Source organism: Seriola dumerili, unplaced genomic scaffold, assembly GCF_002260705.1.
Source record: "Seriola dumerili isolate Sdu_G_001 unplaced genomic scaffold, Sdu_1.0 BDQW01000331.1, whole genome shotgun sequence".
Taxonomy (NCBI): Eukaryota; Metazoa; Chordata; class Actinopteri; order Carangiformes; family Carangidae; genus Seriola; species Seriola dumerili.
The window spans coordinates 6,848,935-6,865,161 of NW_019174586.1; the positions used below are offsets into that span (position 1 = coordinate 6,848,935).

At 37.8% G+C, this 16,227-nt stretch overlaps 1 protein-coding gene across 1 annotated transcript; it reads left to right on the plus strand.

Moving 5' to 3' along the window:
- Positions 1-389: 389 nt before the first annotated feature.
- Positions 390-12,119, plus strand: clnk (cytokine dependent hematopoietic cell linker). The gene is made up of 17 exons (XM_022760289.1): positions 390-714; positions 4,205-4,245; positions 6,371-6,515; positions 7,714-7,766; positions 8,546-8,600; positions 9,683-9,733; positions 9,808-9,842; positions 9,943-9,953; positions 10,033-10,116; positions 10,410-10,434; positions 10,649-10,673; positions 10,754-10,835; positions 10,926-10,942; positions 11,019-11,113; positions 11,188-11,265; positions 11,619-11,774; positions 11,862-12,119. The coding sequence occupies exons 2-17, from the start codon at positions 4,243-4,245 to the stop codon at positions 12,012-12,014; spliced, it is 1,068 nt and encodes a 355-aa protein (XP_022616010.1). The 5' UTR covers positions 390-714; positions 4,205-4,242; the 3' UTR covers positions 12,015-12,119.
- Positions 12,120-16,227: the final 4,108 nt, after the last annotated feature.

Below are 16,227 nucleotides of genomic sequence, written 5' to 3' on the forward strand. Positions count from 1 at the left end.
TCACCTTCTTGGTTGATATGTAAATTAAGATAGATGATGATCTAATCAAAAGAGAAAATGTCATCCTGCTTCCTCTTGCACCTGTCAGAGCAGATGTTGAAATGTTCTGTGCTCAAATTAAGAGAAAAACCTGTAGCGTCGGCAGATTCATTTGACCCTGAATTCCTAAACAAATGGTCTGGGCTTAGTTTCCAGACTCATAATAGATTTTGGTCTTGATTTTTTTACATTTTCACAGCCGTTGTATCACAATAGACACACGCTGCCTGACAGAAGCTAACACAGGAAACACTGAGGGTAAGGCTCTTGATCACAACCCTCAAGGACTTTTCATATGTCAAGAGCTCGATGCTGAAATTAGCTCTACAGAAATTTTGTATCACAAACGAATCGTCAAAATACTATCACTGCACTGACAACTGCAGAGGCAACTGTGAAATCACAGGTGCACAAGAGGAAGCCCTCCACAAACAAATCTGTTACTGTCTAAAGCAAGCATGAAGACCTCAGGTTATAGGACAGTTATTCACCACACAGGAAGTAATTTCAGCTTACTGAAGTGGGCTGCTTAACTCAGTCAGACATAAGAAGACCAGGAGTTTTCGTACGTGAATTAGCGTCAAAGAAAAACTGTAGTCTCCCTGTTACCAATAACCAGAAATTTCTGGACGCCCACTGATGCAGATGTGCGAACTATACAAGTCTTCTGAAAAGGTAGGTAACTTTCAACTGTTGTATTTGTGACTGTGTCAAAGCTATGATGGAGCAGAGCGGCAAAGAAGCTGGTCTGTGGTAGAAAAAGATTGATGAAAATGTGTAAAAAGCTTTGGAATATAAAGAGGAGGTTTGAAGTGCAGGATTTTCTGCCAGAGATGAGAATCAAGCTTTGATTAAAATTCAAGAGCAAGCCTCCAGTTGTTGTTCAATTTTAAATTTAATGTGATATATAAATTGTAATGTGCAGTCATCTCATCATGTATGGAACTGCAGTATGTGAATTAGTTATTGAGGGGGCACTTTTAGTTCAAAAATGCTGTAAATCAGTCAAATAATATAGTTTTCGCAAAAGTGAAATAGTGTAAACTTCATAACAACAATGAACTTGAGAAACATTAAAAGGTCAAAGACAAGCTCTTATAATACACCCCTGTTACACATAATTTGCCACAGATTTTAGAACTAAAAATTAGAAGAATGAGAGAATCTACGTCAACACCAACAAGAATATTATTAACAATAATAAATTATGTTTTATGAAAAACAATCCTAGTATTTACAGTATTTCCTAATTTGAGCCCTGTTGATATTGTTTCCCTCCTCAGACTCAGCTCGCTCTCACTCTGCAGTTGATACTTTCTTGATGCCCGTAGCAAAGTCAGGTCACAAATCCTCAAGCAGTCTAGTGGTTTGAGTTGCCACAAATCCTCTGCACCCAATTTCCATGGGGCAGAAGTTTATTTTCCAGACTAACTGCTCAACCTCAGACGCTAGCTCCATGTATCTAATCTCCTTCCTTTTTATACGTCTCATCCAACACCACTTCCCATGGCCCAGTAAGCTCTACAAAGTAGACAGACAGCTCCGCTGAGTGTTGGACCACAGTGCCAAATCCAATACTGAGTTTGAGTCTCCATTTTGGGACCGTCAGTTGGTAGCCTGTAATGTCTGCTGGCATTTTCACAATCACTGGGCCTCTGTAAAATGTCCCAACTACTATTTTGGGCAGGTTTCCTTCCTGCTTCCTGTATTGTTTTTCTTCACAGCCACAGGGATTCAAACATAAAAACCTTTCAATCAAAAAGTGGTTGACTGGCCCTGATGCTGTTTCTCTTCCTTTTTGTGCCTCTATCTCTGGAAACATGATTTTTTTTTTAATTGATACTAAGTCAGAAAGTTCATATGGTGCATAAATGTGAATTTATAGTGGTCATCTTTTGTTCAGTTGATCCCTCATAGCAAAGCACTACTCACTAAATCACATCATACTCTGTGTTTAATCCAAATATTTAATCTACATTGTCCAAAACTGAGATAAAACAAAAATCAATTCAATACTCCTGTGCTTTGACACAACTCTGGAAGCTCCTTTCACAGTTTTAACATTTCAAAGCCAAATTCAAAACTGTTTGGATCTGTAGGTCATTAATGAGTTTTCTGGATATATAAGTTAGTTTTCATTTTCTTGCACTGATATTTGGTAGGTTGAAGATAAATATTGTAAATAGTCATTGGGGCATTTCTAATGAAACTAAAACTGGTGGGATATTACTTTATGGTCTTCTCTGAATTGATTCCTGGTCTTGTGTGCCTGATGTAAAACTCCTTCTGTCTACTGATGGAGCTTTAAGTGAATTTGCAAGCGTGTCTGCTAGGAATTATGTTGATATATTACTACATTTTTACATTGCTGACAAACGATGACTCACCAGGAGGTGGTTGGAGTGGATGGCAGGCAAACAAAGCCCACAGCTGTCACACCAGAGAGCAGGCTTTGCATTTTAACTCCGGTCTGTGGTTACGTTCATGCAAAAAAAAAGCATTTTGGTTAAGATCGTGGCTTTGGTTAAATGTAAATAAACACAATGTGTCTTAAGTCACATTGAACCTTTTCTGTATTAAACTAGACCGTGATATTTTCCTCACTTTAACCAAGTGCAGTGAGTGCCTAAACAAAACCATGAGAAAGTTAATAATGATGTATTTACAATAAATGGATATTGTACTGCAATATCAAATAGTTTGGCAGAAAAAAATTGTCTTACTTTTGTTTTACTGATATGTTCAGTATCAACATATTTTGGACTTGCTAAATACGTAAAACAAGGACATATCCTCAGGAAGTTAACAGAACATGTAATCGCAGTTATGTTTCATTCAAAATGTATTTGCCGTTGAAATTTAGTTGTAATTTAATGACATTTCTAAAACAAGGTTGGAAGTTGTTGTGTAATATGTCACATAATTTACCAGACCAGCATCTTTTTTTTTCTTTTCTTTTTCTCACTATGCTGATGACACTTAGCTGTACGTCTGAGCAGAACAAAATCAGTGTACTAATTGGCTGTTATTTATATTATATATTTGTTATTAATAATATATAGTTGAATTCTATAATATCTATAATATATAACTTCTGCTCAACAGCAGCCACTGTGACTATGTGACTACAAGTGCCAATAATGGGATAGTGGTCATTAAGTTGGTGAACTGACTCATTAATGTCAGTTACACTTTGATATCTCTATAACGTTTGATAACTTTTGCCTCCATAAAGTTTTGGTCATACCAGACCAAGAAAGTCTGTAGCTGCAAGATCCTTGAGTGTATTGACTTGAACAAGGTGTTTTATTGCTTGTAAATCAAACTTTTAATTTGTAAGATTTTTATCAGTCTGCAAATTCCAATTCATTTTCCAAAATACCTCCTAAGATGTTTCCTGGAAAGAACTATTTATTAATTAAAAGTAACAGAGAGTGATCAGTTTGTACACGTCCAGTTATTTCTAAATGTAAAGCTATAGCACAACCATGAGACTTCTATACGAAGGATAGTGGGTGAGCTACACATGCAAACTGTAAAGTGTGTTTTTAAACAAAGATTAAATTCAGCATAAATGAAGAATAAAGTTTCCAATAATAAATGAATGAGTAATAAATATTATTTGGGATTTAAATGGAGCAATTTATTTCATGCAAATTCATCTAAAAGTAAATAATATATTCAAAAACTAACTGAAATTTGCCTCTGTATTTCCTGTTTCCAGGAAACTTTCAAGAAACGATAAAGAAATGCACCTGTATCCACAGTTGTAAAAGAAAAAGCTTCAAATGGAGTTAAATTATTTAAGTTAGGTAGTAAATCCTGATTTTGCTGAGAGGCAATACTTAATATAAAGATATACATTTATTCATTATTTATTTGATTCATTTAATTCATGTTAAAGATGTTTAAGCAACATCTGTTGATCTGTCTGCAGCAGCAGGATCTTTTCACCACCCAGGGTGCTTATGTCACATAGAAAAAAAAAAATCTGTCAATGTTTTAAAAAATTAATTCAGCTCAGTTGTATATACAGACCTCACTCTTCTGCTTGTGTAACTGTTGAGGAAGAAAAGTCCAAGGACAAACTGTGTTGGAAGGCCACAGTTTTTAGCATAAGACCAAACTAATGATGTTTTTCATTTTTGTTTCACCCCCTCGTTAGCTGCAGAGAGAGGGAACAGCCATGAGTCTGCTGTGATAATGGTGAGTTATGGCGTCCGTATCCACAGCGTTTCCCTGCTGGTTCCACATGAATGTTCCCAGGGGAAACTTTGGGAGTTTGCAGCCCACTGATAATTACCTTTTAGCACAGAAATAAGTAGAGAGTGAGTTTCTGCTCTGTCATTGTTAGTGCACAACGCAGTGCAGACCAGGATTCTTCTCAGTATTTTTACTATAATTTACAACTGCTGTTTTTTGTTACATTAATATTCCTTTTAAAGTTTAACTGTGAAATAATATTTTGATGTGCTTCATTCAATTTATTTTGTTCTTATAAATGTATACAATAATCACCTCTCAAAACAAATTCACTTACACTAAGAGTAATGCTGTATGTCATGTGAGGGAGAGTTATAGTCACTGTTACTGACCTGACAGATATTAGTTCAATTTATTTATATGAGCTCTCACTGCATCTGTTAGAGGTGTGAGAGTTTATGTCGGAGCACTATCAGCTCCGATAATCAAATATTTGGAAGTGATGAAACATCTTCAGCCTGCACACAAACTGTTAGTTGCACTGTGTTTTTGAGAAACTCGCCATTACGTTCAGATGGTTTGATGATATACTTTTGAAAATCTTTGAAAAGCTCACAGTGCTTGACATAAATGCAGTAATGGTGTAAAGTGTTTTATCTGATTTTATTTTTCGGGTTTTGGAGACCCTCACATTGACTCTTCAAAATCACATAGAGCCCTACCGTGCTGCGTCCTTGTAATTCTCAAGGATAAAAGTCACATGCACATTACAAATAAACATTTAAAATGATAAATGCAAGAATGCTAGTAAGGTTGCATACTAATGTTGTCATCTAGACCTGCATGTTTGATGCATATGAAAATCTTCCCTTTTGCTTTCTGATGGAATCAAAGAAGAACATAAATGAATTCAAATCAAAGCCTATTCAAAAGCCTCAGCATATTCTGAGAAGATCTACAGATATTCAGTTTTATATAATGAAAAAGACACAAAATATCAACACGTAACTGCAAAATTGAATGTTAAACATTTCTGTCAATTGTTAGTCTGTTCAGTAATTTGTTTCTTTCATCCAATTAGAGATAATTATATCAGATATTGCATTTTTGTGTCATGAAGTTAGAATCTCAAACTGTCAAAGTTAACATTGCTCGGCTTTATAAGGTACGTTGACATAATCTTGTCCAACCATCTTTTGCAGAAATGTCTTCTTTTTCCTCCACATTTCTCTCTGGATAATTTAATAGTGTTTCAGTCACATAAACTGGATAAATATGGAAAATTGTTCTCATACACAGCCAAGCCTGTGTTTTATTGTACAAATTATTGTTTTTTAAAATGAGCTCTCAGGGTGCATCATCACATGTGCACAACATTCAAACTGGACGTCCAAAAAGGAACATTTCCTTCCTGTGGTGAAGTATTCAGGTTGGGTGTCGCATTGGATGGCTGATGGTGATAGTGCACCTTTCAGACAAAAACATTAATTTCCACCTCGCTTTTAAATTAAATGAGAGAAGCTGGTTGTATTGGTCATGATTGATGCACCCACTGTTAACGTATTCATCCAAATCTCACCCATTTTCTCAGCTTCACCACAGGAATACCAAACAAAGTCATGTTAATTCACAGAGACAGGCAAAGTTTGTTATTCAACACTTTAACACCAAGTCACAGAATCTCACTCCTTTTCTATAGCTGACTGTAAATGTGTGCATCTTGGTGTCTGCGTGACTGTGAAGAGTGAAGCTTTGACAAGGAAATACCTAAGAGACAAAGCAGGGGGTTATGTTGCAACACCTCCTTGTAGCTTCCTGTGCTTATCAGAGTTGTATATGCGCAGAGGATGAAATGCGAGTTGTCTACTCAGAATATTTACATGTGTACTGGGTGATGTAATGAGCAAGACTCAAAAATGATTGCAGGCTTTGCTGATTTCCTTGTTTTAAGGCAGATTAGTAAATTTTTTCCATAAATCAATGAATGCAGAGATTATTATGAAAAGCAGTCCCTTTTGTCCTAAATCTTAGCGCCCTGCTATTAATTTCAAAGAGCTCAGTGTTAAAACAGATGGAGATTTCACTTTTGTATTTCCAGTATGAAGAAGCTGCAGTTTTCTTCCCATAGGATCGCGACAGAAACAGGAATCAAAGATGTGGTAACTACAACAACATTGCAGAGCCTGAGTACGATGTGGTGGATGACCAGGAGGAAGTGCTGAATGTGCGCATACTTCCTGCGAGGCCCATACATGAAGAAAGAGAGTATGCAGGTAGAGAAGGCAACGTGGATACCAGTGTTGCATGAGCTCAGTTTCATTTTAGTTTAGTTTCATTTAAGTCCTATGTTAAGTTTCAATTTAGTTTCTCTGGGGTTTGGTCTGGAGTTTTTACATTGAATTTTAAAAGAGCACTTAGAAAAGTATGAATACATATATTATTTTTTATTTACTCTGCAAATAAATGCAGCTAAACATACATCCGTGCAGTTCAGTTGTTCAGTTTTTTATCATTGTTTCTGCTTTGAGCAGCGTCTTTATCCATGTTCAGTGTTTTTACATTTAACCTACATACTCTAGTATCATAATACAAGCTACCTCATAAGCTTGTTGATAGCGAAGCTGAGTGAGCAACAGCAAACCACAGAACTGCTGCCTTGGTTTCTCTGTGGACTGAGAAACTCAAAGAAGAAACTTTCTCCATTTGTAGGTCCGAATCTGACCTTTGATGTGTGTCACTCCCACTGTTGAACTCTCATTATTTCTGTCTGCCTTCAATGTATAAAAATAGATAAAATATTCAAAAATGGTTCATAAATAGACTATAATAACCAATAAGAATTAAATGTGCCACAAACTTCAAGTTAAAGTGCTTTACACTCTAGTTGACACAATGAGGGTGAGTGTGTTTCACTTCTCTACTCAGAAAAGCTCTGGAGAGCATAATTAAAATGAAGCTGAATGAAGCGCAGGCAAAAAAAAGAAAAAGAAATAAGAAATAACAGCTCCACTGCAGACTGTGATGAGAAAGAAAGCAGTGTGGATCTGAGAGAGAGAGCTCATGCTGAGTGAGCATGATCTGCCAGTGGGTCTCTAGAGCCATCTGTTGGCTGAGTCAGACTGCGGGAGATTACAATTATCCAGGAGCCGAAGGGGGGAGAGAGAGAGAAGCATGTAGCGTGAATAGACTCCCTTTACTCCCCTGCATGGATGTGGCCCACAGCCAGGGGCCTCACAGCTGCACGTCTACAACTATATACTGAATGTGGCTTTTAAATTTGTTCACACTTGGAGTGTTCTCCCTCTGTAATCAATACAGTCTGCTGCTGCAGTGTACTGCTGGGACAGCCAACGACCGAGTTACACGAATGATACAAACACCAAAGGTGTTAAACTTTCAACTAACACTGAAGCTACTATCATTGCTGCCACTAATGACAGTGTGGTGATCACAGTTTCTTTCCCTTTCAAGACAGGGATCTTCCAAGGTCGTTATCAGCTCAGAGCCTTTCATCACTCGCCAGTGTAAGATTTCTGTTTTCTTTTCTTTAAATGAATGTACCGGTGTTTCCCTGACCTTTGACTAATGGGACCCCCCCACACACACACACACAACCACAACCCCGAAAGAAACCAAAGAAAAAAAACATTAATTCAAAAAACAAAACATTTTATTTATGTTATTCACTTGATTTATGTACAGTTGTTTCATTGCAGCTCAGCGTGAGAGTCTTGACTGTGTTTTGCTCTCATGGCGTTTTCTCTCCTCTCCTCTGCGTTCTGGTTCACTGTGTTTGTGTGTTTAAGCCAGCAGAGCAGAGGAAAGACAGGTTGAAAACTCGTTACGTTAAGTGCAATAAAAGCTTTCCAACTAGTGTCATAAATCATTCTAAAACCAAAGATGGACAGACATCAACATCTGAAAGTCAGGCCAAAATATCAGCGTTTCTTAAATGCACCCGATCTGGCAACAGCCCGTCAACAGCGACTCAGTAAACCTAGGAAGGGGAAACACTGTGCACCATTACAAATGAACCACTGCTGTGTTCTTTCAATAAAATCAGTAACTTCCTTTAAATCGCCTCTGAAAACACATTTTTACTTATGATAATGTATTTTGTCCCTGTAGGTCTTTTATATAACCTTATTCAAGTATTTAGAGTATATGTGTATGCAAATAGGTTTATGTCTAAAATTCATATGTGAGTGTTTTAAAAACTTTGTATCTCTGGTTTTGTTGAGTGATATATAAATATACTTTATGAGAATTATTATCATTTTTTATTTTTTTATTTTTTTATCAGGGTAACTCCAACATCCTCCCTAGACGCCCACCAAGAGAAATCCCACATATAATAGGTAAAGTGACAAAAATTTTCATTATTTTGTGGTAGAGATGCTGTGGAAATAACTGTGAGAGAGATGCTACGTAACTTTTGAAAAAAGAAATAACACATTCCTCCTTGTGCATGTCAAAAGTTTAATACATAAGCAATACGGCACGCAGCTACTTAATTCAATACACTCAGGGGGTTCGCTGTTACAGACACACTTGGCTATGGAGGCTGATATTAGTGAACATTAGCAAACCTTAGATAGATATTGCTGCGTAAGAGAGATTACGATTTCTGTATTTGGCCACAGGCTGCTGCTCAGCTAAAGTTACATAGGGTCCACTTAAACCTGCATTGTCAAGGTTTAACTCTCTGGAATGTGGAATCACTTCTGCAGAGCTTTTTAACCGTCTTTAGCTCATTGTATTGATTTTACAGCACATTTACTGCATTTACTGGTTCAGTCTTTTCAACATCGGTAGTGGAAGGCTGTTTTCAGCAAAATAGCTCTGATAAATCCTCTGTACGCTACAAGAAGCAGACTGTTCAGTTAGCAATTAGCTGGTGAACATAAGCAAGCCTCTCTCAGAAGCAGCTAAAGAACCAGATATTTGTCTCACTTGTTCCTGGAGGTGAAAACAGGAGCTATAAGACAAGTGAATATTGGACTAATATGTGTTTGCCTGACGTGAAAGTAGGCAGCTGTCTGCTAACACATTAGCCAAAACAATTTATAAGCTGTGATATGTTGGACAGTATGTGTTTTGATAGTGTCCAAAATGTTTTTAGCCACAGCATCTGACCTTGATAGAGTTAGGAGGATAAAAAACTTAACAACTGTAACAACAATACATAACTGATGGTTTCAAGTCGTGTTTTTAAAAGAAATCGCTAAACCTATTTCTCTGATGTCTAAAATGTGTCTGTGAATGCAATAAATAAATAGAAAAATAAATAAATACTGTAATACTCAGCAAAGTAACCTGTTAGTACAGCCTTGCAGTTTCCCTCTGAAACCGAGATCCTTAAAATTATACTTAAGTATAATACTTCAGTAAATATACACAATACACAGTTACCTGTCTGCATTCTGTTTTTAAATCACAGGGCCTGCTGTAAATAGAGATCAGAAGCCTGGAAGAAGAAAGACCAGATTTGGTAACACAAATAAGCAGAATTAACTGAAAACACCTGATCAGTCTGGGACGGATATTAACATGTTGCTTTTACAGATCAGAGGTCCACACCTGTGCATCCAGGAGACCAGGTAAACACCTGTGACATATATGACATGGTGCACTGTGTATAAATTGTGTTGATTGGCAACTCATTACACAGGTGATCACTCCTCTCTCTTTTTTCCCCAGCGCACACACAGGTAATTCACTCGGCTACAATTCACGTTATTCACTGGAGGGTTATGAATGGACTTACGGCTGAAGTCTGTGTTCTTCCAGGCGCTCTATATCCCCTCCACCGTCTGCCCTGGAGTTGGTGAATCACTTGCCTGGATTGACTGTAGACAGGCCCTGCAGGAGAGAGTGAGTGCTGTTTTATTCTCCCATTCAAACTAATTTGTGGCAGGAAGTGTAGCAAGTAGAAACACTATCACTTTTACCAGTAAGCATCTACACTGCGGTTGTTTTATTTTGCTGTAGCGGACCAGGACATCATGTGGGTTCTTCCCCCTGTATGAATGATAAGACAGTGAAGGCCTTCTTAGTTTACAGTTTGTACAGTGTAGCAGCAACACCATCTGCTGGTTAGAAAAATAATCACAGAAAAGCCCGGGAGTTTTCTCTGATTGTGATTTTATCCATATTTTTCATTTCAGTGGACAACAGAGGGCAATTAAAAAAGTAAGAAGTCAAACATGCAGCACTATTGCAATCATAACAAAGAAAAAAAAATCACTTTTGTATTTTGTATTTTGATTCTGCCTATTTATTTTAATCTGTACAATCAGTGTTTTCATTCATGCTAATTTAATTTCACTCTACACTTGTAACTGGAAAGGACTCTTTATCTTGGCATACTGTTTTAATCTAATCGTCTTTTCATTACTTTTAACAGGCAGAACTCAGTTCACATGCCGTAGGTAAGAGCTAAATAACTGTGAATGACACATTTTGGTGAAAAGCATCTCCACAGCTGTAATAAGGCAGACTTTGATTTTAGGTTTACAGAGGGCAGAGAGTGTCTCAGCCCCCCATACCAACCAGAGACGTTCCTTAGATCTGGAAACGCATATGGAAATCATGTGAGACTTTTATTTCTCAGGTTTTTCATCAGTTGTCATGTCATGTTCGGCCATGTTTGATTTACATGTGCTCTTTCTTCTTTCATTTAGATCACAACAAAGTCTTGGTAAGTAATGTTACAGCTCATCTGTGTCATTATACAGCGACTGATTAAATAAGTCAACATTAACATCTACTTAAAGAAAGGGTTCCATCAAAACGTCATCACCATGAGTGGCCGCAAACTAAAGAAGACTTTGACCAACATGACTTTGTTCCAAAGGAAAAGCCTCAACAGGTAAACTACCTGCTACTTAATAAAAATATTCTGTCAAGTGAATGAAATCTTTGATCACTGAACTCTCCTGGCAGACCTACTGTGAAGAAGACTGGTACGTTGGGGCGTGTAATCGAGCAGATGCTGAGCACGCCTTACACCTGGTGAACAAGGTATCTCTATACAAAATGAATTATGAATGAATCTGAATATATCTAAAGCTTAAAAAACTAGTTTGACATTTTGGGAAGTAAAACTTTTTCACTTTCTTGGTGGAAGTTGGACGAGAAGATCATTACCACTTTCATCTATATGTATAATCTGCCAATCAGGACCTGTAAAGCTCACTAATTAACATGTTGTATCTTGTTTGTTTAACCCATATAAAAACCAAACAGCAGCTTTGTAAAAGGTTATGTGAAGAACAAATTCTTGGCCAGGGCACAGAGAAAACGAATAAGTGTATTTCCCAAACTGTCAAACAATGCCATTAAACGAGTCTTGTTTTTGTAATTCCTGACATTAGGATGGGGCATTTTTGGTACGTGACTGCTCCAACATCACCAACAGTGAACCCTTGGTACTGGCTGTATATCACGAGAAGAAGGTTTACAATGTAAAAATTCGGTTCATTGAGAGCACCAGCAAGTACGCCCTGGGAACGGGACAACGATCAAAGGATGTGAGTGGATGAACTGATGAAGCTAATTCAACAAGCACTCTCTCCAGCAATTATATATACTGTCCCTAACATCTTATTTCTCCTCAGATGTTTGACTCAGTGGGAGACATCATCAAGTTTCACACCATCTTCCCAATAATACTCATCAGTGGGAGAAATATATCCGGGAGCAAATACCCAGAAAACTGTGTATTGACGTGTCCCATAACAAAGAGGGATGTTCACCAGCTCCTACAATAACACATGCACTATTCCAGCAAAGACAAGTTCATCATGAACATAAAAAGCTGACTGCGGATGCAACGTGTAAGAGTGTTTGATTGTATCAATAAAAAATGCATTTCATCTTGGGCTGCAACTATAACTTTTATTTTTTATTGTCAATTAATCTTTTGGTTATTTTTTTATATGAGAATGTGAAGCAATTTACACATATTCATCGCTTTTTTATTGCAATGTGTGAGCGAACTGTGATGTAATTTTTTTTTAAAAAATGACTTTCCTGTAGTTTCTCAGTTGTCTACATCAGTGTGTAGACTAAGTTCTATGTAAAAGACATCAAGAGGATGAGATGTCACGTAAGTGCCTTGCCTCAGTGCCTCTCTTTCTGCTCCGCTAAAACAAGAACAGTGTGCAAGACTAGCTAACATAAGCTCAGAAATGGAGTTCGCTAATGTCCACAAACAAAAGAAAGTTTTATCCAGTGAAGCCTATCTGGTCAAACAGAAATGTGACCAACGTCAGGGGAAAACTAGGGTCAGCATCAGCTGATAACAACATTATACGCTGTCTAACGCAAGTAAAAGCCTGATTCCCATTTCTGCCCAGTAACACCTGCTCCTGAATTTGTATTGCAGTCAATAGAAGAGGTAGAGGCTACTCCCATAATTTCCTCAAAAACCATAAAAGATATCAGAATGAGACCAAAACTGGGCGATACAGGACAAAAAAAATCTCTACATTTTCAATATAAAATGAATGTCAATGAACGTTGGAAATTGTGGGATTTAAAAAGAGTTTGTCAGACTTTTTTGAGGGAAATTTTGAGGGATGGCAGTTAGAGTTCGCAGTTAGCTCTGGTTAGCAAGTGGAGCTGTGCCAAAAGTAAAACAGTGATCAATTGATCACTGTGGAGGATGTAGTGTATATTACATTATACAGAGGTGTTTCTGTTATTCAGCCTACCTTCAGTGATAAAAATGGGGTGGGGGCTTAGAGGGTGGGAGCTACTATGATGGTTGACCAGTTACTGTGGCTCAAAGCTCAAAGTAAATTCAAACAAAATATGTTGCAGCTGTATTTACCGTTTGTACTGTCCAGTCTGGACTGTAATCTCTTCTATGAGTACTAACAGCGTTTGCTGTGTGTTGTGTGTGTGTGTGTGTGTGTGTGTGGTGTGTGTGTGTGTGTGTGTGTGTGTGTAGTGTGTGTGTGTGCGCACGTTGACATCGCCAACAGATCTTAAAAACAAAGAATGAACTAACTTTAGTCAATAGTACGGGGAAGTAACGGGAAGAAAACTCACATCTATCGAACCAAACATGTCATCTAGCCCCGACACCCAACAGAACTCCTGCCATCACCACTCCTTATACTTCCTTATGTAATTAGCATGTGGTGTGTTTCATTGAGCTTCATTATTTTTCATTTTATACAGGCTCTTTCTCTCTCTGTCTCTCTCTCTTTTACTGCTGCAAACATTTTATATATACTCTATGGTTGCAACTGGATTGGACTGCCTAGAGGGACATCACAATCGTGGGGGGAGGGGGGGTGCTTTGTCTTATACATGCTCTAATTGAAAGTAATAAGGGTAAGAGTTAATGAGTCTAATTAGCCAAATAGGAATCAGCGTTCATTTCTATGTATGTGTGTGTGTGTGTGTGCGTGTGTGTGCGCGCAGTGTGTGTTAGTCTGGCTGTGCTTGTAAACCTCGTAGACATCAATCAGGCTGTTAACGAGCATCACCTGTGCGCAGCCGGAAGACACAGAGGTCAGATGAACATGTGACATGAACACACACACATACATGCTCTCATACTTGAGAGTAATAAGGATAAGCGTTAATGAGACCAATTAGCCAATAAGAACAGGTTAGACCAGAACAGCCAATAAGAAGAATAGCTAGACACAGGTTCGAACACCTGTGTCTAGTTGGAAGACAGAACTGACACAGATCTGAGTGTGATTTTGGCTCGGTGAGTCTCTGAAATATGTGGTGGTGAGTTGAAGTTAAATACCTCAGTATTCACACTAATAAGTATGCAGAATAATAATGCTAATGCTAATGCATTGCAGGCACATAACTAGAAATTTTGAATGTGCCTGCAGCACGGTGCACAAGCCGCTTGGCTCTCAGATGCTTCTAGTAATTTTTGCAAATGGATATGAGGGAGCACAGCATTGTAGCCAGACATTGATACCAGAAGCATGGCTGGTGATACCACTTCATGTGTTTGTATGTGTGTTGGTAGAAACTACTTAACCTTTCTACCACAGAGCCTCCAGTTAGCTCCTCTAACTCTTGAGATGGTGTGTGTGTGTGTGTGTGTGTGTGTGTATGTATGTGTGTGTGTGTGTGTGTGTGTGTGTGTGTGTGTGTGTGCGGCAGAAGAGCTGGCTACCAGAGAGCCTCCAGTGAGTTTGTCTCGCCTGGTTCAGGCTCTTATAAGGTGAATATCCAGAAGGTGGAGATGGTGTTTGTGTGTAAATGTATGTGTGTGGTTGGTGGTAGGAACTGCCAAAGCTTAACCCTCATAAAACCATTTGTAGTTTTTCGGGATCGGCCAAAATGACCTCACAATACAAACAACCACACAACAATACATGCAATATTAAGATCAAGTGAATTAAACCTAGAGTCTGACACACTTCAGGGGTGGTACCTCTCTTCTCAGTTTGTTTCAACTAGAGAAGTGACTTTTCTATTGAACTTTTAAGTTGTTTAACCATGACCCATAAAACATTAAATAAAAAAACATACAGTCTAAACCTAATGCTGCTAATCATCACGGAAAGGAACAATACAAGTGTGGGAATCATATAAGTATCATTCAAAACCTTAAACATAATACAATTTATTAATTGTAAATGTTACCTTGTGTGGAAGGTGCTGGCGGTAAGGTCACATGGAAGATATTGTCTTAAATTTATATTTTACATTTCAGTCATTCTATAGGATAGAAATCTGTTAAATCGTGCTCCTGGAGGCTTTTTGATACAAACACCAAATCTTTGTTAATAATTCTTTTATTTCTGGCTAAACAGAGCATTTTGCTGTGGTGGTCGGCTCTGCAGGTCCCCACAGCTGATGTGTATATGACAGATATCAGCTCTTCTCCAGCTGGAGAAAATAACTCTCTAATGTCATAGTGCTTCGTTTTGGTGTTATTATTTATTTTCCCTTCCCCTTTTCCTTTTTCTTTATGATGCAGTGATTGTTGTTGGTTTTGAATATATGAATATGTGTGTATGTGTATATGTATGTGTACATGTAGCCTATACATATTTGTATAATTAAAAAAAAAAGAAAGTTTTTCTTTCTTGGTTGTGCCAGTGTGTTGTGGGTTGTTTGTGCTTATTAAATTCTAACATTAGTAAAAAAAACATGCTGCTTGTTCCTAATCAGGATTGGAATGTGGTTTGTGATTTATGATTGTGTTATCTAAAGAGGGACAAACAAAGGGGGAAACACTAATTTGTGTAAATGTATGCATGTGTGAGACAGGGAGTCCTGGGTTGATCCTTTTGTTGTTACTTTTCCTATATGAGTAACAATCAAACACCAAAGTCTTATGGTTACAAAATGGAGACTTTGGTTCTTTACTCCAATTTTGCCTTGCGTCCATTTAGTTGACCCTCTGGAGCTGACCATTTGACCCTCGGTCTGGTCATACATCTCACTGATGTGCTAAAAGCTGGTCTGTTTGTGAGAGAAGGATCTGTTGTCTCTGTTTCCTTTCAATTTGATAGTTTGATGGTGGCAGGAGTAAGACGGGTGACATTTTCGGGGCCATAACTCAACTTGTCCTCACTATGAACTGCTTTAATGTCTCGAGACTGATGCCAGGCCTCGCGTGTCCGCTACAGTCGCTCTAAAGTGTAGTCATAGAACAGTAGTGTACTTACTCTAGTTTCATACCTGATTACATTTACTCAAGTGCTGTACTTGACAAATCAATTATGTATTATTATTACTAATTAAGCTAACCGGCAGGAGATAATTAAAATTAGCCACACCTTTACCTGCTGCAACATTAAAGTGATGCTAACATATTAATAAATCAATAATTAACATCCCCCAATTTTTTTTTTTTTTGAAAAGGACCATTATGCATGGTGAGTATTTTTCAATTTTGGCACTTAACGTACAGCATATTTTGAAGCTAGAAGCAGAGAATTGCTAGAGTTTGGTATTACTATGTCTTCCACCACTGCTTGTGATTAAGTTCTA